This window comes from Poeciliopsis prolifica, unplaced genomic scaffold, assembly GCF_027474105.1.
Source record: "Poeciliopsis prolifica strain line A6 unplaced genomic scaffold, Auburn_PproV2 SCAFFOLD060, whole genome shotgun sequence".
Classification (NCBI taxonomy): domain Eukaryota; kingdom Metazoa; phylum Chordata; class Actinopteri; order Cyprinodontiformes; family Poeciliidae; genus Poeciliopsis; species Poeciliopsis prolifica.
The window spans coordinates 1,786,027-1,812,381 of NW_026562435.1; the positions used below are offsets into that span (position 1 = coordinate 1,786,027).

Consider the following 26,355-nt stretch of genomic DNA (forward strand, 5'->3'; position numbering starts at 1 on the left):
AATATCTCACCAGGCAGTTTCATATACATAAGCCATGGCAAATAATCATTTTGATTATTTGAAATAATCAAAAGGAGTGCACTAAATATATAAAGCGTTAGAGGTCAAAGGTGATCCAGGACATTTGTAAAAACAAGAGGCTGCACTCAGCATTCAGTGAATTCCTCTAACATTAAAAAATGCTCCAGAGATGATCAACGTTTTCCTCATAAACACTCAAAAGCCCCGTGAAAATCCTTTTCTTAAGAGATGAAAGTATGACATTAAACAATGTGGATCAACTTAAATGAAGTTTGTGGTCAAAGGAGTTTGCAGAAGCAAAATAGAAATGAGATATCAGACTTAATCATTGGTCGGTGTAGACTGATTAGTGAAAAATAGCTTTATTTTGTTAATTAAAAGAAAACCTTTTTAAACATATACAAACATCTTGGACGATCTGCTACTATTGTTCAGGACTGGAGAACAGTCACAACTGCATGTATGACCAAACAACGCAGTTTGGTCATACATGGATAGTTAACATTGTAATAATAGCCCAGCAAAAAGCTGAAGGAAATCTTCAAGCTGGAAAATCTTTTGAACCCTATTCCATTATTCTACATGTTATTATTGTAATGCAGGAATGTATGATGCACTCAAATCTGCATTTGCGAAAAAAAGTAATTATATTGTAAATCTCCTGAAAGGAATCGATTAAATCCAAGAACTAACAGAATGTAACATTTCTGACAAAAATGCAGTAAACTGTCAAAGGATGAACAATAATGTAGTAAATGTGAGTTCAAATAATAACAGTGCTATAAACACTAAGAGTGCGTTAGTGCAAATTTCAAATGCTAACAGAAGGTCGGATCCATTTGCATTTTATCTTTTACACCTCCTCCCATAGTTTAACCTTTCAGGCTTTAAGTTTATTGCCTCAAGCCGGAGAGAGCATCTCACAATGTTACACCTCATGACACTCATGACAACTGAAGATCTTCGAGGGCAGAGCTTTGGTTTGCAGCTTCCTTCTTCAGTCCAAGCCAAGTTCAAATGAGGTCATGATCTCCCGCTGCATGGTCATGTCAATACAAGACATCTATACGAGAGAAGAACAGTTAAGTTATGTCAACGGCTGCAGCACGGTTTCCCCCAGCAACTGTCTAAACCCGTCGGTAGCGGCGCTAGGGGCAGTCCAGCAGATGAACATTAAAAAGTTTAAAATGTTAAAAGTTGACAGAAAATTTTGGAAATTAATACAACAATAAAGGAAACACAGCAGTACACTAAATAAAACTAATCTGTGATGTGCATGCATCATCTTTATAAATAGATAGCTGTCTTCTAAAGCTCACTGAAGCTTTAGCAAAAAATAGGTAGAAAGAGTCAAAACTTCATACTTAAGCTTGCCATTCTGCTTCACTTTAAACTGGAGCAGAATGGCAACTGCATGTATTGTCAGAGGTTTTCAAGACAACTGCAATCTTTTCAATACTGTTAACTGAGCCTTGCTTGTGTTTTTGATCACCGTTACTGGTGTATAAATCCCACCCCCAAAAAATACTTAAAATAAAGAAACTAATTATGTTTAGCATGGTCAAGTAAAGCCTGGCGGCCCACCAGGCTAATAGCACAGTGGGGGAAACCCTGTGCTGCAGGGAAATGTTCCAGAGTGAGAAACGGAGCAGTGTACTAACAGCCTCCCTCCTGCGACGCTCCTGCTCTTTCCTCCGGGCCAGTTCTCGCTCTTTATCCACAGAAAACTGCTGGCTCTGGGCCGTCGCTTCACTTTGAGACCTCGGCTGCTCCACTCGTTTGGGAGCTTCCAACCCGGCCTCCGGACAGATGCTCTCCAGCAAATCCGGATCCTCTTTAATCTTCTCCGGAGGTTGCTCTGTTTTACCCAAAGCTGGAAAGCTGAAGGAGACAAACTGAGTCACAGGAACACAAAGAGCAACTAAATTAACTTAAACGAGGAAAAGGGATTGTGTTCTCTGGTGAACACCTGTTCTTTTCAACAGGCTCCATCACTCCGTTTTCATCCAATGCTTTCTTCTTTTGGGCTTTCTCCCGTTCTTCCTTTTCTATGGCGGCTTTGCGGAACATCTGGAAGCTCTCTTTAGAGGCCTTGATAGCAGCTGGAGTGACCGACTGCCTCACAAGTTTTGCCCATGACTCTGCATTTTTCAAGAAAATGTCCTGACAAAGAAAAGTGACAGAATGAGTCAGGTTTGCTTCAAAGGGGCAGCATCATACATTTTCTAGTTGTAAATGTATGTTGTAAAATGTTGTCATTTTACAACACAATCAAGTGACGACATTACCTTCAGCTGTTATAAAAAATGCTGTGTATATAAAACATTACTTGGAACAAATGTGACTTCCTAATTTAATGCCTTAAAATAGGGCCTCTGTCTTTAAAAAAAAAAAAAAAAACAAAAAAAAAACACTGCTATTATCCTCTATTAACCGTTTAACAACATTTTTACCAGCATTGCACCAGAAGTGTCTTATATAAGCACAGTTCCACCATGTGTTTGCTAATTGCTGTTGGCTAGTCTGAAAGAGCTGAGTGGGTTAGGAATACTTTCATCTGTTCTGGTTAGGGTTTTCCCCCAACCTTTTTGGGTATCTGGGATTTCTCCTCTTCAGTAGATTTACTCGTAGTCTGGCTGAGCGGGAGCTCGCTTGCTTGACTATCAGGAAAATCTTCAGGATCCCGGAAATCCGTCAAATAAACTGCCAGAAGAAAAAAAAAAGGTTTTATAAATATACCTCTAGACTGACAATAGTGACATCAGATTATGTATTTTTAAGGAACTTACTGTCACCCATCTCTTCTTTGAAGAGAAGTGGACTGTCAGTGAGAGGAGACAGCACTGCACCCTGATAGAGGAGACATTGGGTTTTACACAGAAACATCCTGATGCTGGACACACAGCCTGCTCGATGGACAAACTATTCTATTCTTCACAATTAAAGCACATTGCAAACATAATTCAAATAAAAATTTCACAGTTGAAACAAAAAGTTTGCATACACCAAATAAAGACATATAATTTTTTTTCCCCACTTCAATGATAGGGAAGACTAAAGTTACATTTTTTTTCTATTTGCTAAATGTCACAATTATAAAAGAAAGAATATGTCAGTTTTATTTATCAATGTCTTAAAAAAAAAGAAAAACTAAAGGTTTCCCTACAGAAGGATCACTGTCTCTTTAAATAATGTTGACGATGTCAGTATTATGGCATAGTGCAAACAGAAATCATTTGGCAGTTCTAAACAAAAGAAGTTTGGCCCCATTCAACTTCAGACAGTGAGATTTTATTCAGTGTAAAACCAGTATATGTCCTCTGTTAACTGTAATGATAGATCTGGTTCCAAAGTTTATTCCAATTCCAAATGGACTTCAGAAACATCAGAAATAATAATAATAATAAAAAAGGCTTTGTAAGAACTTGACATTGCTTAGTTCTTCCATTTTGTGAAGAGTACCTCAAATCTGGCAGCTGCCCAGTCTGGCAGCGCTCCAGGAGAGGCCATGGGGGATAAGAGCGCCGACAAATCTGCCAACAATAAATTACACCATGTTGAACACTTTTACTAAAATGTTTACTTGAACGTACAAGAGATAGATCAGGCCTGAAGCTAGAGGTGACAAATCAAGTAATTCCTCCTAAAAGCTCGGGGAGCCACAGATTTACCTTGCGGGGACATGGGCAGCTCGTCATAGAAGTGGCCTGGGATTTGGGGTGTTTGGTCGTTTTTAGTTTCTAGAAGCGTGGATTTAATGGGGTGTGACGGATGATGGGTTCTGATCAAGGCCTTCGCCGACTGTCTGATCTCCGATACTCGCTTGTTGCTTATATTGTGGGTCACCTTTAATTGGAGGATAAACATTCATCACTACTGCAATATGCAAGTTGTAATTCTAAGAGGAAAACATGCTTCTACCTTTTGGTGAATTTTTTGACAGGGATCCTTGGATATTTTCTTCAGTTTTGGCACTGTAAAAAAAAAAAAAAAAAAAAAACAATAGGAAGAAGCACACAAATCAAGCTTTTCAATGATAGGGAAGACCAAAGTTTTCATCTTAGGCCATGTTAAACATTCGATTATTTGTTCTTAATACTCTGTCTTTATTCAACCAGAAAGTCCCAATAAATTCAAAAATCTGCTTAACAAGAGACATGGCAAAGAAAATCAGAACCATGTCAAACAAACGTTTGACAAGCAAAATTATGCAGCTGATCGACATTTCAAAACCTTCAGTCCGTACATCAGTGCATTATGGCCTTTGTAGTTAAAAAAGTAAAATTCCCCCCAAAAATACTAACACTTTTCAATTAATCCCAGAAAGAAAGAAAGAAAAAGGAAATTTCTGTTTCAAGAGGTTGAAAATTTGCTAGAAAAAAACCCCTCAGATATTCTAGAAAAAAAAAATTGGAAATTGCTGAGATTTTTTTGGTGGAAACTTACTCTTGCTTTGTGTGTGTTTGTTTTCCAACATACAATGGCCCAAATATGCCATCGTAAAGCCCTGAAGAGGTTTCAGAGCAGGAGTAAAGCAGAAGGTCAATCTCTTCAATCTCTTCATTCAATCATATAAAAAAATGTCAGATCCAAGATAGCCACAATCTTGAAGATCTAATAAACACTCAGCCATGCTCATCAACGATAGATGATCTACTCCATGAAAGCCAAATTAACATGACATTCATGACGAGGTTTTTATGGAAAACTTTCTGATCCAAACTGGATGACCTTCACCAATTCCTGCATGTTTTCAGCAGTACATTGGATCACAGTGTCAATATTCAGGGATTACAATAGTAACTCAACTTTTGCCACACTTTGCTTCTGTTTTTCCAAATTAAACAGCAAACACAATCAAGACTGTTCAAGACTTTTATAGGAGTCATTTTGAACGACTTATAGAAGGGAAAGCATGTGTCTGATGCACTCATTTTTTCAGGTTTTTCCCTGTTGTAAGAATGTGAGAGACAGAATCAAAAAAACTTTAAAAATAATCCAGAAAGTCATTTTGTGAGATGTTTAAATAATTTCTGAATTGTTTATGCAGTTGATTATTCAACTACCAACCAGCATGGGAGAAGGTCGCGGGGTCAGATGAGACCAAAATAAAACTTTGTGGGATGAACTCCACCAAGAACACCATGGTAACCATGAAGCACAGTGGTGGAAGCATCATGCTTGGGTGTGAATCTCTGCAGAAGGGACAGGAGGACTGCACCGTATTGAGGGGAGGATGGGTGAGGTCATGTATCGCCATGACCTGAAACCAACAGCAAGTTTTTGGAGGGAGCTGAAACTTTGTGTTGCCAGCGACAGTCCAGAAACCTGAACATTCAGGATAAGAGCCAAAATCCCTGCTGCAGGGTTTGACAACCTGGCAAAGAAGCACTGGAATGGCTGGAATTAAACAAAAGTTTCTGTTATGTATATTATGTTCTATTTTATAAAATATGGTAATTATTTTATGCAATGCGTTTTTCTGCATCATTTCTCTTTTCGAGTCCGTCCCTCACAGTCAAGGTGTGACTATTATAAAAATTACAAACCTTTCCAGGTTTTGAGAATTAAATATAGAATACCTTTTCCACACACGTATAACTGGCAAATTGCTGTGGGCAAACCATGTGCATTACTCCCACCTTGTGGTAGAATTGCATTATTGCAAGTACCAAAAACTTCAATGAAAAGCTTTTTGATAAGTCATATACTTTCACCATCCAACAACAGAAAGGTTTATCACTAACTTACAGCTGACTAAATATATTATCCATAGACTTAAAAAAAAAATAGTCTCATAAAGAAATTTAATCTGAGTGACACCAAATACGAAAAAGATCAAATGTGACTGTTAGTTATTGTAGTAAAATGGACTTTTTTTTAAACTAAAAAAAAGACAAGAATGTGGATTAGATGTCAAATAAAATAAATGCTCTTATTGTGTGAACAAATTTATTGGAAATTTATCTTAGAGTATGAGGTAAGTAAAAAAAAGTGAAGTGTTTCACAAAAAAGATATACTAACACAGGAAATTTAAACATGGGAATCAAAATGGTTTTCCAAACTTTTTGTGGAAACAGTTTAACATTTGTGTGAACCAGCCAAAAGTTGAGAACAAAGTGAGAAGCCAACCTGATTCTGAGTCACTGCCGTCACTGGAGCTGGAGCTACTGTCACTGCTGCTGCCGGAGCTGAACGAGGAGCTGCTGCTTTTGCTGAAAGGCGACTGGCGGCTGTTACCCGAGACTTCAACTTAAACAGTTCACAAAAACAAAGCAAAAAATAAATAAATAAATAAATCTCAGACACTCAAATTAGGAAGCAGATCCCTGAAACGTGTTGACCCGATCCTACCCAGTGGTTTCTGTTTCATCAACATGTTCTTTTTGTTGCCCATAATTGATCTCTTTCCACCCTCCTTTGTTTTTTCATTCTTCAGTCCTCCTTTGGGGATCAACAACTTTTTTTCTAATGCACAAAACACATAAACACCTTAAACAGTCATTTAGATGGATAATAGCATAAAAAACAAAGACTGACAGAGTAAAGCTTGAGCAGTGGAGGAGGTGAAGTGTTCTTACTGTTTCTGCTGCTGTTGCATTTACTGAGACTGGCAGCAACAAACTGCTGCAAGGCTCTAAGAGTGGAAGCTTTGAGCTTTTCAAAGTCCACTTCCACCTCTCCGGATTCAGCCGTTTCCAAACACGTCTCCCTGCTCTTGATGAGGTTCAGCATCTCGATTAGTTTTTTACTGGGTAGCTTGTCGATGTCTGCCTTTAGCTGCGTCTTCTCCTGGTTACTCAGTGGGACTGAAACGACCTCGCTGCACTTCGTTGGGACTCCGGAATTGTGGGGTTTAACTCCATGCCTGAAAACGCAAAAAAACAAAACAACAATTAACAGTTCATCTTGGGCTAATGCCAGCTGTATGGTTCGAAAACCAAACTCCATTTTGTGACACTTACAGAGAGGTGCTTTTGCATTTCGAAATCATTTGCACTATAGTGTTGTATTTCGCAGAAACGTTCTTCAGTCGAGAAAGGCCCTTCTCGTTGGCTCGTTTTTCCTTTTTCAGCTTCTCTTTCTTCTTCGGCTTCGGAGGCTCTTTGGTGAGCTGCTTCAGCTGATCGCTGACCGCCTTCAACTGCCAAAATAACCAGAAAATGAGGGAAATTAGGGGAAAATATATTGCAGTTGTGCTTGTGTGATGCCAACCTTCTCTTCCAGATGAGCCAGCTGCATGGCAACCTCATCTGATGACCTCTCTGACTCCGAGGAGTTGTTGCTCAGAGAACTCTCAGAGGTTGAGGGACTTCCGACTCTGTTCGACTGCTGGTTTTCAGCACATTGCAGAGAGACAGAACACCCTTCTGGTTTTTGGGGAATGTTCATGTAGCGGGCTTCAAAAACCTCCTGTTGAAACAAGAAAAAAAACTTTTCACCAAAAGGGGAATGTGTTTGTCTGATCATCTCTTTTTGTTAAAGTTTCTTGGGATCAAATCAGATACTTTTGGAAAGCGTCTTTGTGTCCCTTCAAACTGGCTCAATCATACTTACATTGGGGTGTAAATCTGCTGGTCTCACCCTATACTAGACAGGAAGAGCAGCATACCTGCAGTTTTTTGGCCATGTAGACAACATCATGTGATGGAGGATTGTATCTGTAGCAGTTTGAGAACATTAGTCGCACGTCAGCAGCAAATTCCTTGGCGTCTCCGTATTCCTGCTGGTCCATTTTTTTCTAGAGTTTAAAACTTGCATCAGAACAAACTGGATTTTGGAATGCTTCAAATATTCTGACGTCTCTATAGCGTTACCTTGATGGTGCTCAGGTCCATCGGCTGTTTGATGATGTCATGGTAGTCATGGAGCCCCAAAGCCACTGCATCCACCGGCGTGTAAAAGGGCCAGGCGTAGGCATAGTGCCTCTTGGACAGCATTTCTTTCAGGATGTTGTTGCAGTACCTGAGCTGCTCTGGCATTCTGACCCTCTTGTCCTCAAAAGCAGGCAAGTCCTTCTTCGGGGGCTTTATGGGCCGTCCGTTGCTTGTTCTGAAGAACAATGTGCAAGGCACTGAAGGCTCCTCATCAGGGGAGACCTCGCTGTTTGTGAAGACGGAGGTGGCGGATGTTGCCGAGTCGGCTTTCCGCTTCAAGGCTTTTTTAATCTGAATATCCAGACGGGAGAGGAAAGAGATGAGCTCTGTGTTGTTCACTGCGGCATGCAGACAAATTCAGGACACAAGCCGCATGAGCAAATCAAAGCTTACTGTTGTGTGTGTTTTTGCAGCAAGTTGGTTGGGTGGGTTGATCTGGGCCACATCGGGAGGAATGACCGTCACCATCTGCTGGAGAACAACGTCTGATATACCAGACTTCTGCTTCACTGCATCTGCTTCAAGTGGGGATTAAAAACACTCGCATGGGCTGGGAAGAACTTTACATGTTAGACAGGTCACTGCAGTTATTGGAAGAGTCTGCTATGGGATAAAAACAGTACAGTACTTTAGTTTATGGCTGAAACAATTAATCGGAATGACTCGGCTATTGACAAAATGATCAACTAATTTGGTAATTGGTTAATCATTAACTGCAGGATACAGAGTAAAAAAAGGCAATTTTCTGGAAAGAACAACAGTGAGAGTAGTAATTAAACATGTAAATATATAAAAGTCTAGACATTCTACATCCAAGTTAAATCTGTTCTACCCAGGACTCCTAAAGTGGCAGTTTTAGCTCCAAAACTTCAGTTCAAACTAAACCAATAGTAAGAAAACTAAAGCTTTAATTCAGGGTTCAAATATTGACACACTGAGGAACGTCCTCTTTGGGCACAGCTTAGATGAAGGCCAACAAAGAGAACGGAAAACTTCTGTTTGGTGCCATTTTGTCCCACTAACTCCTAAAGGTAGCATAAGAAATGGACCAGGTGTATTTTGGTATTAATAAATGGAATTCATGAATTTAACTCACTGACTCTTCTTCAACCTCATACATCAAGAACTGAGCATGGAGAACAGATAAATTCTCCACAGCGCCTTCTTTCTTTTTTAAGCTGCAGATGCCTCCTTTGGTACAAATGATCAAGTATTCACTAAAGGGCTGCTGTTACTGCAATAGGCAATATTAGGCAATAAAGTAGTTCATTTAAAAAAGGAATTTAATTATTTTTGTCTTTAAATGCATTTCTAATACAGTATAAAAAAGCAAATGAAAAAATCTGCAACATTTGACAATTTCTTTTATCTGATTAATCAGAATAATTGATAGATAAATAATTGTTGCAGCATTTTTTTTAAATGTATCAACTTAAAAAAAAAAAAAGAAAACATGAAGTATCCAATTTCTGACTCACCTGTGTTGTTTTTCTTCACTTTCAGTGGTTCAAGTGCAGTGACTGTAGTGACCACCTCCTCCTTTTGCATTTGTGACAATTTCTGCAAAAAGGCCTTTTCCAAGGTTTGGGCCATAAAAACAATATCATCTCCAGGCTATGGAAAGAAAGAAAGGATGGAGGGTTAGTGACTTTAGCCATAGAGCTACAGCACTTCTATTTAAAACAATCAAACATCAAGTGAACAGGAGTCTACATGTGTTTACATCCAGTTGAGCAAGAAACCAAAAAGAAAAAAAAATGATTACTGACAGGAAATGACAGGCATCTCCCAGGAGGGTAAATGTCCCTGGAGTGCCATTGCTGAAGATGTGAAGACATTTGAAATAAATGAAGACAACTTTAACAGCAGACCCCCATCTCCTGCATGTTGAATATTATTTATCACTTTTTAAGCAAGCAGAGGGAAAGCCTTTATCTGTATTACAGCAAATCAAATACTTTGTACAGCAGATAACAAGTCATTGAACCATTCATTTTATTGAAATCTTTGAGGCTGGAAGGCCTTGTTACCATTCCATTAATCTCCATCTGGCTAGCCAAATCCAAAACAGCAATACTGATTCCAGTCAGAACAGACAAGTTAGATTCAGTTGAGACACAGAAAAACAAACATAGCAGTGTGCCGTATTGCATCGTGTTCTCACCTTGTTGTACATGTAGCAGTTGGTGAACATGGCGTTGAAGTCTTTTACACACTCACTGGCTTCCCAGTAATATCGGTTCTCTAGTCGTTTCTTGATGGTGCTCAGATCCATAGGATATGTAATAATTTTATAATAATCCTAAAAACATACATGAAAATAGCCCACAATTGAATACCGTTTTGGTTTCTAACCAAAGACAACAAGTGGATTGCAGTACCATGTAAAGCCATTTAAACTCCCCAATGTCACAATACAACCAGAGGACTGACAGGACTTCATGGAGAATTTGGGTGACAGGCCAACACAAGTAGCACATAATTGAAGTCAAACAAAAAAACAACATAACTTTAAATTCTTTTTGGTTAATTTCCTCTTTCTTTATAAATATTGTGTTTATCCATGACAAATCCTAAAAGAAAGTTTGTGCTTGTAAAAAAAAAAAAAAAAAGAGAAAATGTATGAAAAGTTTAATGAGTTTGAATTCTTTCACAAGGTGCTGCACCAGTCAAACATTGAGTGACAACTGAAGCACTTACTGGAAGACAAAGCGTTACAGCATCGACGGGCTCACGAAACGGCCATGAATACTGATGTTTCCAGAGCGCTTTCATCACCACCTTCTCCAGATATAGCAGCTGATTGGTCAGGCGCCCGGGCCTCCTGGGATTTACTACCTCTGGTGGAGGTGGGTTTCCGCTCACGGAGGGGCAGGGTTTCACATCAGCCATCCTGTTTAAAAGCATTGATGAAACGAGGGAGCCTGGAGAACGCTCTGCTGCAACGGAGAGCTCATCACAAACCTTCCTGATGAAGAAACAAACCTAGTAGTTAATGTCTCCAATTAAGACACTACACTTTCAGTAAGTCAAGTTAGAATATTATTATTAAAAAAATTAAGTGAAAACTGGGCCTGGACAACATACATAAAGGTGAAGATAACGCATTAAAAAAGGAAGGACTTCTGAGTTTAGAGATGACTGTTCGAGTGAAGGACAATGCTGAAAAATATTTTCCACCTTCTAATGGCCAATCACAGGAGCTTGTTCAGTGAAAGACCCCGTCGGCAAGAATGCAGAGCACGCATCACAGAAAATAATACCCACCCAAAGTCATTAAACTGTTCACGTCATCCTAAATAAATTTGAATATTATGAAACAAAAATCTAATCGTTTTCTCAATCATTTGAGAAAGTCAAACTTAAATTTAACATGGATTTATTACATATGGAGAAATATTTCAAGCCTTTATTTTTATTATTGTCATGATTATGTCTTATAGATAGTAAAAGCACAAAGTTCAGCGTGTCAGAAATTAGAACAATGTTAAGCAGTAAAAAATATTCATCTCTATGCAATGTTCATTTCTTTGCACTCCTTTCGCCTCTTTTTGCAAGAACTACTGGATTGATGCAGCGTGGCCCGGAGGACATCAGCATTCAGGTCATCTACCATGTTGGGTCTGGTGTCTCATTAGCCCACACATTCTCAATAGGATTTTGCTTGACAAACTTCTCAAGGCTGCAGTTATCTCCATCACTGGTGCATCTTTTTCTTCTACTGAACTTTCCAACCCCAGAAAAAGCAGCTTTTTTAGCTTTTAGCCAATAAGTAACATTTTCATAGTATTTTATTTTTGTGAGCCACTCAATTTTTGATTTCCATAACTAGTCATAATCAAATTTACAAAAAAAAGGGGGGTGGGGGGGAGTCTTGACTTGTTTCATTCTGTGAATCAAGTGACAAAAAATATTGAAGTTTCAATCAATCAAGCAATCCTATTTTGTCAGACACAAACAGGGTTCATAAAAAACAAACAGAATTAAAATAATCATTCACAATGATTCCACAAACTAGAGAAGAACCTCACCGAGCTTTGAACAAGATCAGTCAAAGTGTGAATAATGCTGTTTACAGAGTCTGTTAACCTACACATAGGTCTGTAGATAAATGTTTCAAAGCACAGCAGCACAAGCTGGTTCACTGGCATTTACAAACATATCATGAAAAACATTTGTCATGATATACATATTTTGAGCTGCACCTGTAACTATTTATCAGAACCACTAAGGAAAAAGACCAGCAATTGCGCTACTGTCATGTTTTGCTTCTATAAACTTTTATTCACCGATTAGAGTACCCTTCTAACATATTCATTTTTTAGACATAGAGTAAGGACGTAATAAAATATTGATTAGTTTCTCAAGTTGTTAAACTTAAAGCAATAATAATTTCTTCCGGTGGGGGAAATAAAAACATAAAAAAAGTCATGGGGCAGCTAGAGAGCCAATAACTGCAAACAATTTTGGGGGATGTTTCCTTTATCTAGCAAGTGAGTACAACCTTACGGTGTTTGTATGCATACCGTGTTAGACGGTACGAAATGGAGGACGTTACACTGCTACCAAGTTCTCTGAACATTTCCACCTGTTGGCTCCAGGTCAGTTCGCTTCACCGAGTTACCGCCAGCTAGCGTTGCAACCAACGTTAGTAGCCAGAGCAGTGAACATGATCATAGTTCGGTTTCTGGAAAGAACTCAACAGTACACTTTCTACTAAAAATTCCAGCATGGCTTTTATTTAAGAACCCATTCAATGTCTAAAGCAGGGGCAACATACTGTCACCTTCGTGACATTATTTGCCTTTTAAAGTAATCGCAACGAAGAAAAGGCAAGTTTTACCGAAACTTGTTCACGCCAACACCTAGCATAGCTAACGTTTTGCTAGCGTCCTCCCTTTCCTAAAGGCCAGTTTAACTAAAAGTTTATTTTAAACAAACTCGCTTGCACATAGGACTTTTTTTGTTGTTGTTGAAATAATAACCGCCATACCAATAAGCATTTTCGCACATGAAATATTCAATTTAGTCTTCAATTAGTATGCTACATACCTAAAAAAAAAAACCCTCCGAAATCTGTCGGTCTCCTGAGTTCAGCTCTTCAGTCGCTGGCGTCTCTATAGCAACCATCTCACATTTATAGCCCTACAGCCTCTACAACTGATTGGGCTTTGCATTATAGCTAGCACGCGACACATCGTTTCCAACATTATTAAATAATGAGTTTAGGAAGATTATGAAAAAAATAAATAAAACTAAATAGTAATGTTTAGGAGGAGATAAAAAATGCAACTTCCTGTCACTACGGGAGACTTCTGACTCTGAATAACTGAAGCTCACTGAAACAAAAGCTCGATGCGTTTCAACGCTGAGCAGCTCAGCTAGCTTAGCGGGCGACCTGAAGCCGAAATAGCTCGTGCACGAGAAAGCTGGTAGGCAAGCTAGCTTCAGCAAAACAATCTCTGAGATATGAAATGTGAAATCTAACACACCATGTTTGTAATGACAAATTAGCCCCGCATTAGCATTAGCCGCCCTGTTTCCTGACCTTTCCATAAGGAGTATTGACTCGTAAATCACCAATAGGTTTGAAAGGTATCCAAATCAACCCTTCAGCCGGCATTAGAATCTCCATTACTTAAAATAGTCCAGATTGCGAACGATATGGGGACAAAAGACTTTTACCAAGTCCACTGGAAGTGGACGGATGATTGCTTCCTGTGAACTGAACAGTTGAGTGTGTATGGACCATGTTTTACAAGTCCACGTTTGTTTCATTAATTTATTTTACGACAGCATGCGACATGTATTGGAAAAGAAAAAGCCGCCTGTGCAAGAACCGAAGACATCGTCTTGTATTTCGGATTGGAAAGTATTTTTATTATTAATCCGAGAGACTGTTGTGCAAAAGTAAACTCATCCAGAATAAAATAAGAAATCTGAGTTTGAGCAAGTCGTGCAGAACTGGTTGCTTGAATCGCTTTCATGAATGTCCCACCAAGCTGCAGAGGAACATCCTAATCAAGCCAGGTTCAAGCAATCCTGCTAAGTGCAAGACTTTTGGTTCATTTCAAAACCCCAGAGAATCAATCACAGATGAACTGATTCTGACACAGGAAACTGTTTCTAAGCTTTAGAAGCCCATATGTGAGTAGGGGAAACAGGGTAGCAATTCAGAAAGGGTAGGCTATATATGTTAACTTCTACTTTTCAATTTACATTTGCACCCTAAAAAGTAAAGTTCACAACCAAGTGTTATTAAATAATGGCAATTAATGCATAAGCAAATTAAGTCCTTAAAGCAACTAATATCATGACAAAACTGGATTGTTGTAAACCTTAGTCATTCCAAATAAAGATTCATTTGGTTATATACAAAGCTGGAGTGCAGCAGTGGTTCCTGAAGCTGGTCCTCAGCCTATTGCTAAGTTAATTGCTTCCCTGCTCCCAAGCAGCTGATTCAAATGATTGCATTACCTTCTCAACATGCCATTAACTCATGGAGAACCGTGTTAATTACCCACTTATCCAAACCACGTGTTGGGCAGCAGGTAAACCCAAGAGAACAAAAAATAAATGACTTAATAAAGAACATGCAGGACAGCGAAGCCCTGACACTCCAATGAACCACTGCTTGTTGTGGATGCACATTCATTGAAATCTGCTGCAATTATCATCGCTTGAAAGAATGATGCCAATGACACACACACACAAAAATATATGCTTTATGATGGCACCTGCTAGTTAATACAAGGCAGCATTCAGAAAAATGGGCAAGTATAACAATTTGCACAAGTTTTACAAGGACTAAATTATGATAGAGTTCTCCAAACTGGTGATTTTAGGTGTTTTTCCATGTCTGGAGCCAGAAATTCCTCTAAAGTCACAAAAAACTAATAAAATTGTAAAATTGCCTGTATGGCTGAAAAATCCAGCCATATTTTCCAGTTTTGTCAAAAATGTATTTTTGACAAAACTGTTTCTAAGCCAAAACTGAATTGTGTAATTTATGACATAATTTGTGTAGGACAACAGCATACTTTTTTATATTGCTGCTGCATAATGATCCAAAACCAGCCTGAAGGCTTTGAGCGTTTATATTTTTTGACCACAAGATGGAGCCAGAAGCAAAAATATGTAATTAGATATGACTTTCCGTGTAGAGGGATGTAATTGTGGACATAATCTTTTCCACTGCCAATTCATAACATAAATATTTCCTATTTGAATTTTTTTCATTTTATAAAATGACGTGTTGACTTTCCATTATTTTGCAAAAATTTATGACAACTCACAGTTTTGGGAGATTGAAAGTGGAGATGGATACAATTACCTTAAAAGCATTGTCTTTTTTTTAAACTCTTGAAAACCAGGACCAGATTTGAGGCTCTTCGGAAAGGGAAAGTGTAACAGTGGCACACAGAACAGATTTTGGAATCCTGGCAGTACACATGGCCACATTTGTGTGTGTTGTGTGTGTGTGTGTGTGTGTGTGTGTGTGTGTGTGTGTGTGTGTGTGTGTGTGTGTGTGTGTGTGTGTGTTTGGCTGACAATAACAGGAAACTTGTTCAGATGGGAGGAGGTCATAAAGGAAGGCTCAGCCCCCTGATGTTCCAGAAGTGAGGTAGCACTGGCTATTTTAAAAATGGATGAACTGTTACTCCTCTGTAAACAAGTAGACATGGCCTGGAAACATGGACATCTGTCAGTTATTCGAAATTGCCCAATATTGTTTCATTTGATTGTGTTCTTGTTTTCTTTAAGGCAGCTTGATTATAAATAAATGACGCAGTGCTATGTCTAAGACAGTTTCACAGTGGCTATTTTGCAGTCACTTTGCAAAGGAGAGTCTTTTTGAAAACTGTGAAACTGTGATGACTTTTGGAAGGATATACAGTACACAATACACATCTTGTACATAGCAAATTATAATCGTCAGAGGCGGAACTGTTTACCAGGGATTGTTTCACCCGCAGGATCATGTAAAGGTGGACACACTGTACACTGGAGACCAGAAAGATCAGGATGAAGAGAGGCTCAGAGCCAAATAGACAAAGATGTAGAAAGCATTTTTTAGATTACTGACAGGGAGAGTCTATTTCCTAATTGGGAGTCTTTTGAAGGCAATTTTTTTGGAGGGGGATTTTAGATAGGGGTGTTGGAGCAAACTGGAAAAATCCAACTTGTGAAATTTGAATTTATAATAGAAATCATAACACATTGTATTTGCATAACTTGTTTCTAAACACTTACAAACTTCACAGGAGTCAAGCAAAACTACTAACACAATACTAAGCATGTCAAACAAAACCATGAAAGAACACTTAAGTACATAGCACCCTAAAAAAGTAAATAATAATAAATAATTAGAATTTATTCAAAAAATTCTTTAAAAGAATCTATTGAACCCTGCATCATCTTCTTTCTGCGTTGCTGTTATGCTCTTACCTTGTATTGTTCTGCGAAATAAACTCAAAAAATTTCAGAGAGGCTCTAATGTAACAAAAAATGAACAAGGTCAAGACAGTGAATGCATTCTCAAGGCATTGTGTCATGTTTCGCCTATGTCAGGATGTCGATGGGGAAATGTTGAGGCAGTGCAGTGGATTGCTCCTGGTTATTGGACCTTAAATCATCAGTTCTTTTTTCAGGAATCTGAAAGTTATGCACATATTTGGCTCTAAAGTTGACTTTGTCAGGAGGAGAGCCGACAATAACAACGGGATCAACGGCTTACATGCCGTACCTGTTATCAATCAGCGTCTTTTATTAACTATGACCTAACCTCTCTGGTTATTAATGTGCCCCATATGCAGGTGGTGAAAGTTAGAAAACAAGTGAAGATGTTTTGATTGATCAAAGAGCACATGGAGTGCTTAAAAAAAGAATTAGAAGGAGTACCAGTCTTAATGGTGCTCAGATGTGTGGATGGCAATGATTTACCACACAATACTGATTTTTACAACCACACTAGTGCTGTACAGCAATAAAAATTCTTCCATTTTTCTTACTGTTTATAGGTGTCTGAAATCAAAGGGAGAACACTGAGGACTGATTTGCTCGGCACCGTCCAACTCTTGGTGAGAGCCAGCTGGAGGAGGCCGGTGTTAACTTTGGATTTTTTTTGTTGGCTTTGTGTGTTTAAAAAAGAGGAAGAAGGATGCTGTTTTTGTTTTTTTTGTTTGTTTTTTTTGACCCTCTCTCACCACCCTGCTGCACAAGTCGGCAGGCGTCCAGAAACAATCTCTTCCCAAGCCAGACCTTACGAATCAGAAGGGATTCATGTGGTGATCCAGACATGTTCTGTTCACTGTTAAATGCAAAAGCTTGAAAAGAAAAATGCACACTGTGAGACTGCAAATGTAAAATAAATAAATTAATTAAAATGTTTCATTCAAAGAAATTTCAGATTTTTCTGTGGATTGTGGGTTCTATTTTTCTTCTAAATGTTAGATTTTTGCTGTTTTCTTCTAAATAACATCTGTCGTTGTCCAGCATTCTCTTAGAATAGTTTAATGAAATGTTGAAACATTCATCCACGCATTACTCGTTGAGCAGCGAGACGTTGGAGGATTTTCTTTCTATAATAAACAATGTTTTCAGGGCCAATCTAAAGATCGTTGTTCTGTTGAAATAACCCCCCTCTGATTCAGATTCAGCTTTCAGACAGATGATGACCTCCAGGGTTCTCTAAGCACTTTTTAATGTGATACAAAATTCACTGTTTAATTCCCAGCAATTTCTTGGCCCAGGCTCCAGACCTCAGAATTTAACCGCTGCGGTGACTTTGGATGAGGTTAACCTAGTCCACCAAACTCCCACTGGGTGTTTTGTAAAGGATTTAGCTAACCTTTACAAACAACTTTATCAACAATTTTTTGCTGTTGATTAGTTACATTCTATTGAAGACCAATTGAGAACCATCCATACATCCAAAGTAAAGCTCAAAAAGGTAAGTGGTACATTAAATAACTGGATGATTAACAGGTATCAGCAGCAATACATGAAATGCCGTCAAGGTCATGCAATCATTTGAATCAGGTGTGCTAGATTTCACATCTAAAACATCTTGGAGGAGGCCTGCTGCTTGACAAACCTGACATGCAGACTGCATCCAAGATTGCATACCCTCAGTAATGATCCATGTTACATGACCATAGATGAGGACGAGTAAATTGAGAGTGACACTTTTTAAATCGGAAGTTGTGTACAAGACACAATAGGCTCTTTTTCATTAATTAGCACTGGTGTGTGATTCGATACGCTTTTTTTTTTGTCTGTTTCCATTCTAGAAGGGGTTCATACAGTTGACCTGGACCACACCATTCCTGGACCCACTTCAGCTGTAAATCCACAAGAGTGGAGCGAGTGGTGTCACATGACACAGTTCCCTTGTTTGAGGGAAAGAAAAACGTCACTGATTGCAACAAGCACTAACATGCTAGTGCTTCATTTTTGTCATCGAACTGGAATGACAGACTGTCCTAAATACGGCAAACCATAAAACGCAGAGCCGTACCCTTTCTCTCAGTGGAAACAAGAAATACGATACTTTGATGTCTCTGGTTGGGTCAGTTACTGAGATGCAACCCAGGAGGATCAAGGTAATCGATGACGTAGGGTCTAGAGAAACGGGCTCTCATCCCAATCACTTCACACCCAGCTGCGAACGCCTCCAACACATGCTGCAGATCATGACTTGAAGATGCGCACAGAACCGCATCATCTGCAAAGAAAAAACCCCCCAAAAACCCCATACACAACAGTCTGACTCTCCCAATCGAGACAACATCGTTCCAAGAGTGTGCCTGGAGATCCTGTCCACGAACACCAGAAGGATTACTGGTGACAAGGAGCAAGCATAGGCAGATGTTGATGATGATGTTTTCTTTAAAAAAAAAAGGAGAAAAAAACAATTAAATTTTTATTGCTCTGTTGAGGCCATGTTTACATCAGATTGAAATTAATTTTGTAGTCAACTCATAAAACATTTAATAGCTCCGCTCCATCATACTTCACTTACTTCATAGTTTGCTCTGACCCCTTTATCACTGGATTAAGTCTTCACCGTGGCCTCCTTGATATACCCAAACTTTTCCTGACATACTATTTGAAATCTGAATAAGTGGAAAGCTGTCCCAGGTGTACTCCATCTGCTGCCCAGTGACTGATGAAGATACGCACAAAATCATTTTTATATGCTCCAGAAGATCTAAGCAAAATCTTGCAAAGATTGTTCACTTTTTATTCCCACAGAGTGGGGTCTTTATCCAGAGGAAAAGGCCATTTGGTCCTGAGTTTGACACCAATGTTTGGTCTTTCCTGATAAAAGTGGTATTTCTTTCTGTGATCACAGGTTGGTATTTCATGCTGTAGTGATATTGTGTTACAACTTGCATGAGATTTAATGCAGAAGATGGTATCCATGCACCACAAAATGTCAGTTCTCATTTTTTCCAATGCTCTGTAGCATGCTTCATTCTTCCCCAACATGATGTAAATAATCGGTTTAGCAGAAACACGCAGATGTCTGAGATGTAAAGTGACGTGCTCCATGGCACATGTTTTCTTTTCATCTTTCCAAATCTGCAACTAAACGTGCGTTTGTGTGTTTTCCATAGCAAAAGTTCCTTCTTGTCACAAGTTCCATCTTGTTAGGGGTGACTAGCGTCCTTGAAATTAACCTTGCCCACAGTTGCACAGCAGTCAAGATCACACCTATCAAAGCAACTCAGCAGTTTTTCAGAGAAGAAATTGGAAGAAATTCCAATAATAATAAAAAAAAGTACAACTGTGATGTGTTTCTACTCTCAGCAGATCAACTATATTTATTACAGAAGTCTTGGATGCAGTGATCTTGGCAGGGAAGGCTTCACCTCTTTTAAAAAGGTTTCTCCATTTGAGGACAGTTTTAGGAATTAATATTTTGACCTTTTCCAAACTGAGAGATATATTGTTTTTCATCTGTTGCAGAATTTCCTTAGATCTTAGCATGATGTTTTTTTTTTGGATATCCATCAACCTATTTCATGCTGTTTGGTTGAGTTCAAGTGATTTCTTGATTCTACAGTTCCAGACTAATCAACCATGTGTGTGTTAACAAAAATCTAACTGAAGACAATAATCAGACTCTGTTTTTAATCATAAATTGACATTCTAGCATGACTAGAAAGCTTAAGTCTCATCACATGCTCCTTGGCTCATTTCTTCTGTGCCGTCAGCCGCAGAAGACGGCTCAGAAGAGTCTTCTCAACAGTTGCTCATAAACAGCAACGCCTGCAGTTAATTTGGTTGTATTATTCAATCATGTACCTGTGAGAAATGATTAAGACAAGGACGATGAAATTAATCTGGTTTAAGCGTAGCATTTGTATAAGTAAAGCTGTTTTATATTTGAAAATTGAGTATACATGTGCATGTCTACTCAGTGGCACTTAGATTTTGATGAGGAAATGACTGCAGCTATACAGGAAAACCACAACAGAGTGAAACCCCAGGAAGGTGACTTTGTCACAAAGTGAGTAAAGCGGTATTAGTGTTTAATTATCAAGAGCGTCACATTTAGGCTTACTGAAAAGTTGAAAACCATTGTTTTCCAACTGCTATTGCTATAAAGCAAAGGCCAGAAAGCAAGCATTCCTCAGTAGCTGAAACAGCAGGATAGGGATTTCCTGTAAGTTAGTATACAGTGTCTGCCGGTAGTGTCTTTTTATCTGTCATGCCTCGCAAATTGGTAATCAAAATGTTATACAAACACATATCTGAAGAGTGTGACATGCAGTGGTATTCAGTCACTCATATAAACACAAATCTGGCCTTTTATGGATGAGTGGAGATTGAGGAGATTCACCTTCTGCACACATCAGCCTAAACAAACTATCTCCATTTGGACAGGGAGGTGGCAGCAGCATGCGGTTGAGTGTATTAGTATTTTATGTTGCCAAAAGTATTTATTAACCCACCTTAATCCTTGAATTGAAGTTTAGTATGTTCCAGCAAGGTACCCAAGGATGTCATGTGGGACATTTTCCTTACTATGAAATGTTCCTCTGTCTGCTGTATGGGGTGTAATAAGAAAACATTATTTGGAGTAACAATGGGATGTCACTCCAGTTCATGTGTTTCTCATGCTTATGTGTGCGTCATCACTAGCAGCAGTCTTAATTAGTCTTCATCACGTGAAGATGGCTGAAAAAGACTGTTTATGTCTTTCAAAGCTGATGCACATCACTGAATCCCCATGCAATGCGACTGACCTAGATTGTAGTTTTACAGGGTAATTGAGGTTTTGCACGGTATTGCACACGCGAGCGACAAATCAACCATATGCCAAATTCGGATCAAACTCATGACGTCTGTGAGGAGAGTGGTCCCGGTACCTGTTCCTCAGAGCGACCCGGTGCGGTCTGAAGGGACCGCGCGCTTTGCTTAGCGACTCTCTCCTCTCGCTCGCGGCTCTCCTCCTCCCTCAGGCCCCGCCCCTCCTCGAAAACCCTTGCAGTAAAACAGGCAGATAGACGCTCGTGAACTTAAAAGCTTTTAGTACGGGGCGTAGTGAGGGGACAACTTTGCGAACAGTCGTTTTCCTCCAACCAAACTACCACGAGAGAGACGAGAGAGAAGAAGGACTTTAATTTGTTTCCCCCGCATCAACCGGAGTGACTTCCACTCAGTTTTTCAGGGCATTTTGTGAGGACTCTTCGTGGTACGTCTGCTCTTCTTTTAAAGCTAACGGTTTGACGTTTTTTTGTTTGTTTGTTTGTTGTTACCTAGAAAAAAAAAAACATTTTCAGAAACACACTGCTGTTCAAAACAACATCTCAAAACCCCCCGTGTGTTGGTGGTGTTTTAGACCCGCTTTTATCTTGTTGCGGAAACTTCTATTCAGCTGAACATCTGTCTCGTGCGTCGGTTGACATGCAGCTCTCCATTCTCTCTCGCTGAAGCGCTTCAGGCTTATTACATGAAGACACGGCTTCTCACACACTTTACAATCCTTTCTTACTAATCTATGAACGCAAGAACAAACCCGAACACATATGAAGAGAGCGTTTAGCCAATGTGACATTCCCTCCAGATATGTAGAGGAGGTAGTGGGGCTGTGAGTGTGCGTGCTGTCAGGCTGGCACTCCACGCGTTGTTGTGGGGCGAAATGTGACTGACAGAACATGGGTGCAACGTTCGGGATGAGGACTTCTAATCGGTCAATAAATATATTTGCAGCTCAGTTAAAAAGAGGGCATTGTCTGACAAATTTAAGCAGCAAATGTCCCGGATCTGTATTTAGATCTGTTACAATATCTTTAAACGAAAAGTTTAAAGATACTGCCCTCTGCTGTATTTGTTTCACTAAAAATATACATTACCAATATATATTACTGATAGTGTATTAATTTCACTGCAAAATACAAAGCAAATCCAGGAAAAACCCTGCAGAAACTGCTTTGTTTGTATTTGGATTGATGACATCACAAGAGTCACAAGAAACCAGCTGAGATTAAAGTTCAGGGAAGTAACATATTAATGTATGTATGACTGAATTTAAAGAGGTTTCATTTGTAAAGTGCCTTGAGATGACATTTGTTGTTAAATATAAGCAAACTGAATTGAATTAAGTCAATATTTCTACAAAATCTTAAAGAGTCACAAGAATTCTTAAATTTAATCATCTTAAAGTTTGGCCTTAACAAGTCTACTCTGGGTCTTTAAATGTATTTATATATTTTTACATTTATTTTATGTGTTTGTTGTTTTAAGGAACGCTCTAGTTTTGTTATTTTGTTCTATGGAACAAAAGCAGCAGGGGCAACATGTTTAGTGCATGCTGCTTCACGCCAGATTCATCAACCATAAACCTAGCATTGGGGATGCTAACTGGCTTTATACCTGAAATAGCCATAATTTGTCAGTATTTTTTGGAAATTTTTTCAGATGTTTAATGATAATATACATGTAATACATCATATAATATATAATACATTATTTATAATTATAATATAAATAATGCAAGTGATCCCTATTGATAGGGGTGACAGTGTTGACAGAAACCCTGTCACTGTCAACACTGTAGAAAACCAGAGCACAACATAAAAGACAAGTAGTGAGAATGAAGACATTGTGCAGAAAAAAAACCCATGTTCTGTCAAATATGTGCATGCATATTTCTGTCCATTATACAAATACACATTTGTAGCATGCAAGTCTCACATGTTGCAAAAATGTCCTGTCTGAGGCACTCCAACGCTTGCGACTGCAGTTTTCACAGACAGTGCCTAGGCAAACTGTTTCAATAAAGTCACCTTTTAGGTGTAAAAACACTTAAGTCCCATCCTGGAATTGGAAAGCTGCATGTAGCTCACTTATTCTGTTATGTGAAATATGTTTACATTTTTACATCTTGATTTTCTTAAAATATTTAAAGAGTCATCCACTGAACCTGTGGAAATTTGCAGGAAGTGGCAGTGTTCCTCTAAAATTATTTACTTATTTGGCTGACATGTTTTTATGTAAAATTTCAAACATTTTTCTGATGTAAAATGGCTGAAGCAGTAGCTTCTTTTCCATCTGTGACTCCACATTTATAGAATAACAGATTTAACAAGTGCTATGTTAAATCTGTTACTCTATTATCTAGTTAATTGGTCAAGCTAATTTGCTAGCAGTTTGTCCTTGTTTCAAATAACCTTTGAAACAAGGACAAACTGTTTCAATGAGGTCACCTTCATTTATTTAAGTAAACTAAACTTAAATAAATTATTTATTTAAGTAAATGACGGTAACAGTTGCACTTGTGCTTGCAGGATTAAGATTATGTAAAGCAAAGAAGCACACCTCTACAAAATCAGTTGCTCATTGTGATTAGTATAAAAGTGGGGATTTAGAGCTTAGGCTTGTACACATGGATATGTGGGATGAAAGACGAAGAAGTCAGTTAGAATTCATGTTGTTTAGTTAAACCTCTCCACAGTTTATTAGTCATATTGTTATATCATTACATGCTGGCCTGCTACAAAAAATAGGCGTTGTCAAAAAATATGTGGTGTGTTACAGAGTAGGGAATGACATCTAAGCAGCTGGTGGTAAAATAGTAAATTTAGTGTTTTATGTAAGCCTTTGAAATGTGTTTTTCCAGGTTTTATAAGTGACTTTTTGTTGTTTGTCACTTTTTTCTCAACATCCATATTTGCTTTAAATATAGAAAGTGGGAATAAGAAACAGTCTTGGATTAAAAAACAAGAAAGAAAATAAATCACTGTAGCAATTTGGTCCGGACACCCCAGGGAAGGTGCACCACTCTTCCATTGTGTATCAGGGCTTTCGGTGTGATTTGTTGGTGTCGTAAAGCATTGCAACCCTTCCCAGACTGATACATACACGGACTTTGTTTCCCTTCTGTTATTGAATTTCTTTAGGTCCTGACCTGATGTGTCACTTTTTCAGGTCTTCTAGCCATTGGTTTTTATTCTGCAGATTTAGCTGGAAAGAGGCCTCGTTTTGGCAAGTTAAAATTTTTACCTTAAAAAATCTTTGTTTGACAATAAAAGTTATTTTGAAACATGTGCAGGTGACCAAGCAAAGCCCCCCAAAAAATCTCTAAGGTGGCACATACTGTTTTCAACCACAAGGACTATGAGGTGGCATTAATCTATAACAATAAGCAACAAATCAGTTTGACACATAATAAATCAAAACAAGTTTGATCATTTCCATTTTCACAATTGTTTGTTTTTATTGTGTCCTCTCTTTTATCAAAAGCTGGATGATGAATGGTTTCAGCCTGGCGCATTGATCTGAATATCAATTTTGCTTATAGAGACTTCAGTATCGATTATTTTTCTTGTTTTTCAGCAGTTTTTGTTTATTTATTTTGGACATTTAAAATATCTTAAAGTTCCAGTGTTAACTATTTGTTAGAATTTGCTAATATTTGAGAGGCTGCACCTGCTATTATGATACCATTATTACCATTGTAACATTGAAAATGATGCCTATATAACAATATTATTCTTTATCGCAATAATTTCTGGGACAAAATTTGTTACTGTGACAGGCATGGGTAAGCAGCCAGTTGCAGGTTGGCTGTCTGTGCTAGCTAGCCAGTTATCTTGCAGCTACTTAAAATCACTGTTATATTTTTAAAAGCAAAACTGCAAAAGGTAATATGCAACAAAGTGTGCATGATTGCTTGACAACTACAACAGAAGTCAGTTCAAGTGTTTGCATCAAAATCAAAATAACAATAAATGTTCATGATAAATGTATAAATGTAATGATGGATATGGAAAGAACTGTTTGTACTCATTCTGTTATACTGTGAGAACACGCTAACTGCAGGCGGCCATAGAGCAAGCTTGTTTCAGATTAATAGCTAAGTCATCCAGATGCAACATGTAATACAGACAGTCTGCTCAGATATCCATCGCTCTGTGATTACTATAACAACATTTCTACTCTGTTCCTAGCAACACAACATGCACAAGAGACAGTTGTGATGATAGATGGAAGCCAGGGCTTTAACATTGAAGCCACCATAAGTATGTCACTTGGTTTCAGCAATGTTCAGGAGAATCTGGTAGTTCCTTTAAAGCTCTCTGTGTTCGGATGTGATTTCCAGACTTTCTGTGTGTTGCCACAAGAAAATCAAAAGCTTCAGGTGGAAAACCGCTAGCGTTATCTCACACCAGGTTGAAAACGTTTCCGTAAATCTCTTAATATGCCTGGGTAAAGTATGGCTAATCTGCAGCGCAGCAGAAGAGAAGGACACAACAGCAATTTTCCTTTGATTGTGGTCTCTGCTTCCCCAAAAGTGTTGCAACACAGCCTCACCGTGTTTAGTTAGTAAGGAGGTGATTGTCAAGGAGGAGCATAAATCAAACAGAGGGGCACTAATCCTCCCTGATGAGCTAACAGTGTAACATTTGTCAAGATTTTCCAAAAAAGACTTCCCAGCCCATGCAGCTGCTGCACACTGAAAGGCCCTTTTGTCTTCTGAACGCTGCTTGCACTGCAGAGTGATGCACCTAAGCGCTTTGTGCATCACTTCCCATGCACACTTTTTGGGTTCACTGCAGTGAACACATACGTGTGAACATGTGCCTGCTCTTCGCGGCTTCCATTCTGGTCCAAGGCGCTGCTTTTAAGCTGTGAACAAGTGTGCTTCCTGTTACAATATCTTGCACACATGGATTTTACATCGACGTGGGTACAGTTACAGTCTGGTTGTCATGAAGAAAATAGGTAGCACTTAAGGTGGCGGTGTGCTTGACTTTTATCTGGAGCATATGTTTCATGAGAAATGAGCACAGTGTATAGAGTGTTTGATTGGTTTGAGCTTTTTGTAGGATTTCCTAAAAATTTATCTTTTTCTTATGTTTTTTTAAGTTTTAGGATACACAAAGTTTATGGCAATAAATTAAAGTTTTTATCAATGAACCGTAAATGCCACTTTATGTGTTT

The 26,355-nt window shown here is 38.6% G+C and overlaps 2 protein-coding genes across 4 annotated transcripts in view; one reads left to right on the forward strand and one right to left on the reverse strand.

Moving 5' to 3' along the window:
• Positions 1-367: 367 nt before the first annotated feature.
• On the reverse strand, positions 368-13,153 carry brdt (bromodomain, testis-specific). 3 transcript variants are annotated; one of them, XM_055060548.1, is made up of 20 exons: positions 12,952-13,153; positions 10,600-10,867; positions 10,064-10,201; positions 9,378-9,513; positions 8,293-8,414; positions 7,840-8,190; positions 7,635-7,763; positions 7,238-7,435; positions 6,988-7,166; positions 6,604-6,890; positions 6,377-6,490; positions 6,155-6,274; positions 3,943-3,995; positions 3,693-3,867; positions 3,484-3,554; positions 2,811-2,871; positions 2,606-2,724; positions 1,991-2,184; positions 1,683-1,902; positions 368-1,084 (listed from the first exon to the last, which is right to left on the reverse strand). In XM_055060548.1, exons 2-20 carry the CDS (start codon positions 10,804-10,806, stop codon positions 1,019-1,021), a joined length of 2,940 nt encoding a protein of 979 aa, XP_054916523.1. In that variant the 5' UTR covers positions 10,807-10,867; positions 12,952-13,153; the 3' UTR covers positions 368-1,018. The 3 variants fall into 3 exon arrangements, with proteins under 3 accessions (XP_054916523.1, XP_054916520.1, XP_054916521.1); XM_055060545.1 differs by having other exon boundaries at positions 8,293-8,417; XM_055060546.1 differs by lacking the exon at positions 12,952-13,153 and having other exon boundaries at positions 8,293-8,417; positions 10,600-11,051.
• An 8,264-nt stretch (positions 13,154-21,417) lies between these two features.
• Positions 21,418-26,355, forward strand: part of tgfbr3 (transforming growth factor, beta receptor III) — a 72,869-nt gene continuing 67,931 nt past the window's right edge. Inside the window, exon 1 of the mRNA XM_055060480.1 lies at positions 21,418-21,604. The gene's annotated coding sequence lies outside the window, so the exon portion shown is untranslated. The remainder of the gene's footprint in view (positions 21,605-26,355) is intronic.

What these genes read in the sequence shown, in the direction of transcription:
- brdt (XM_055060545.1), bottom strand. Translation starts at nt 10,806, where the DNA reads ATGCTTTTAAACAGGATGGCTGATGTGAAACCCTGCCCCTCCGTGAGC. An exon ending in GTCAAAAAATTCACCAAAAG is followed by an intron (nt 3,868 to 3,942) that starts GTAGAAGCATGT and finishes CTCCAATTAAAG; the next exon opens with GTGACCCACAATATAAGCAA. An exon ending in AGCGTCGCAGGAGGGAGGCT is followed by an intron (nt 1,085 to 1,682) that starts GTTAGTACACTG and finishes TCTCTCGTATAG; the next exon opens with ATGTCTTGTATTGACATGAC.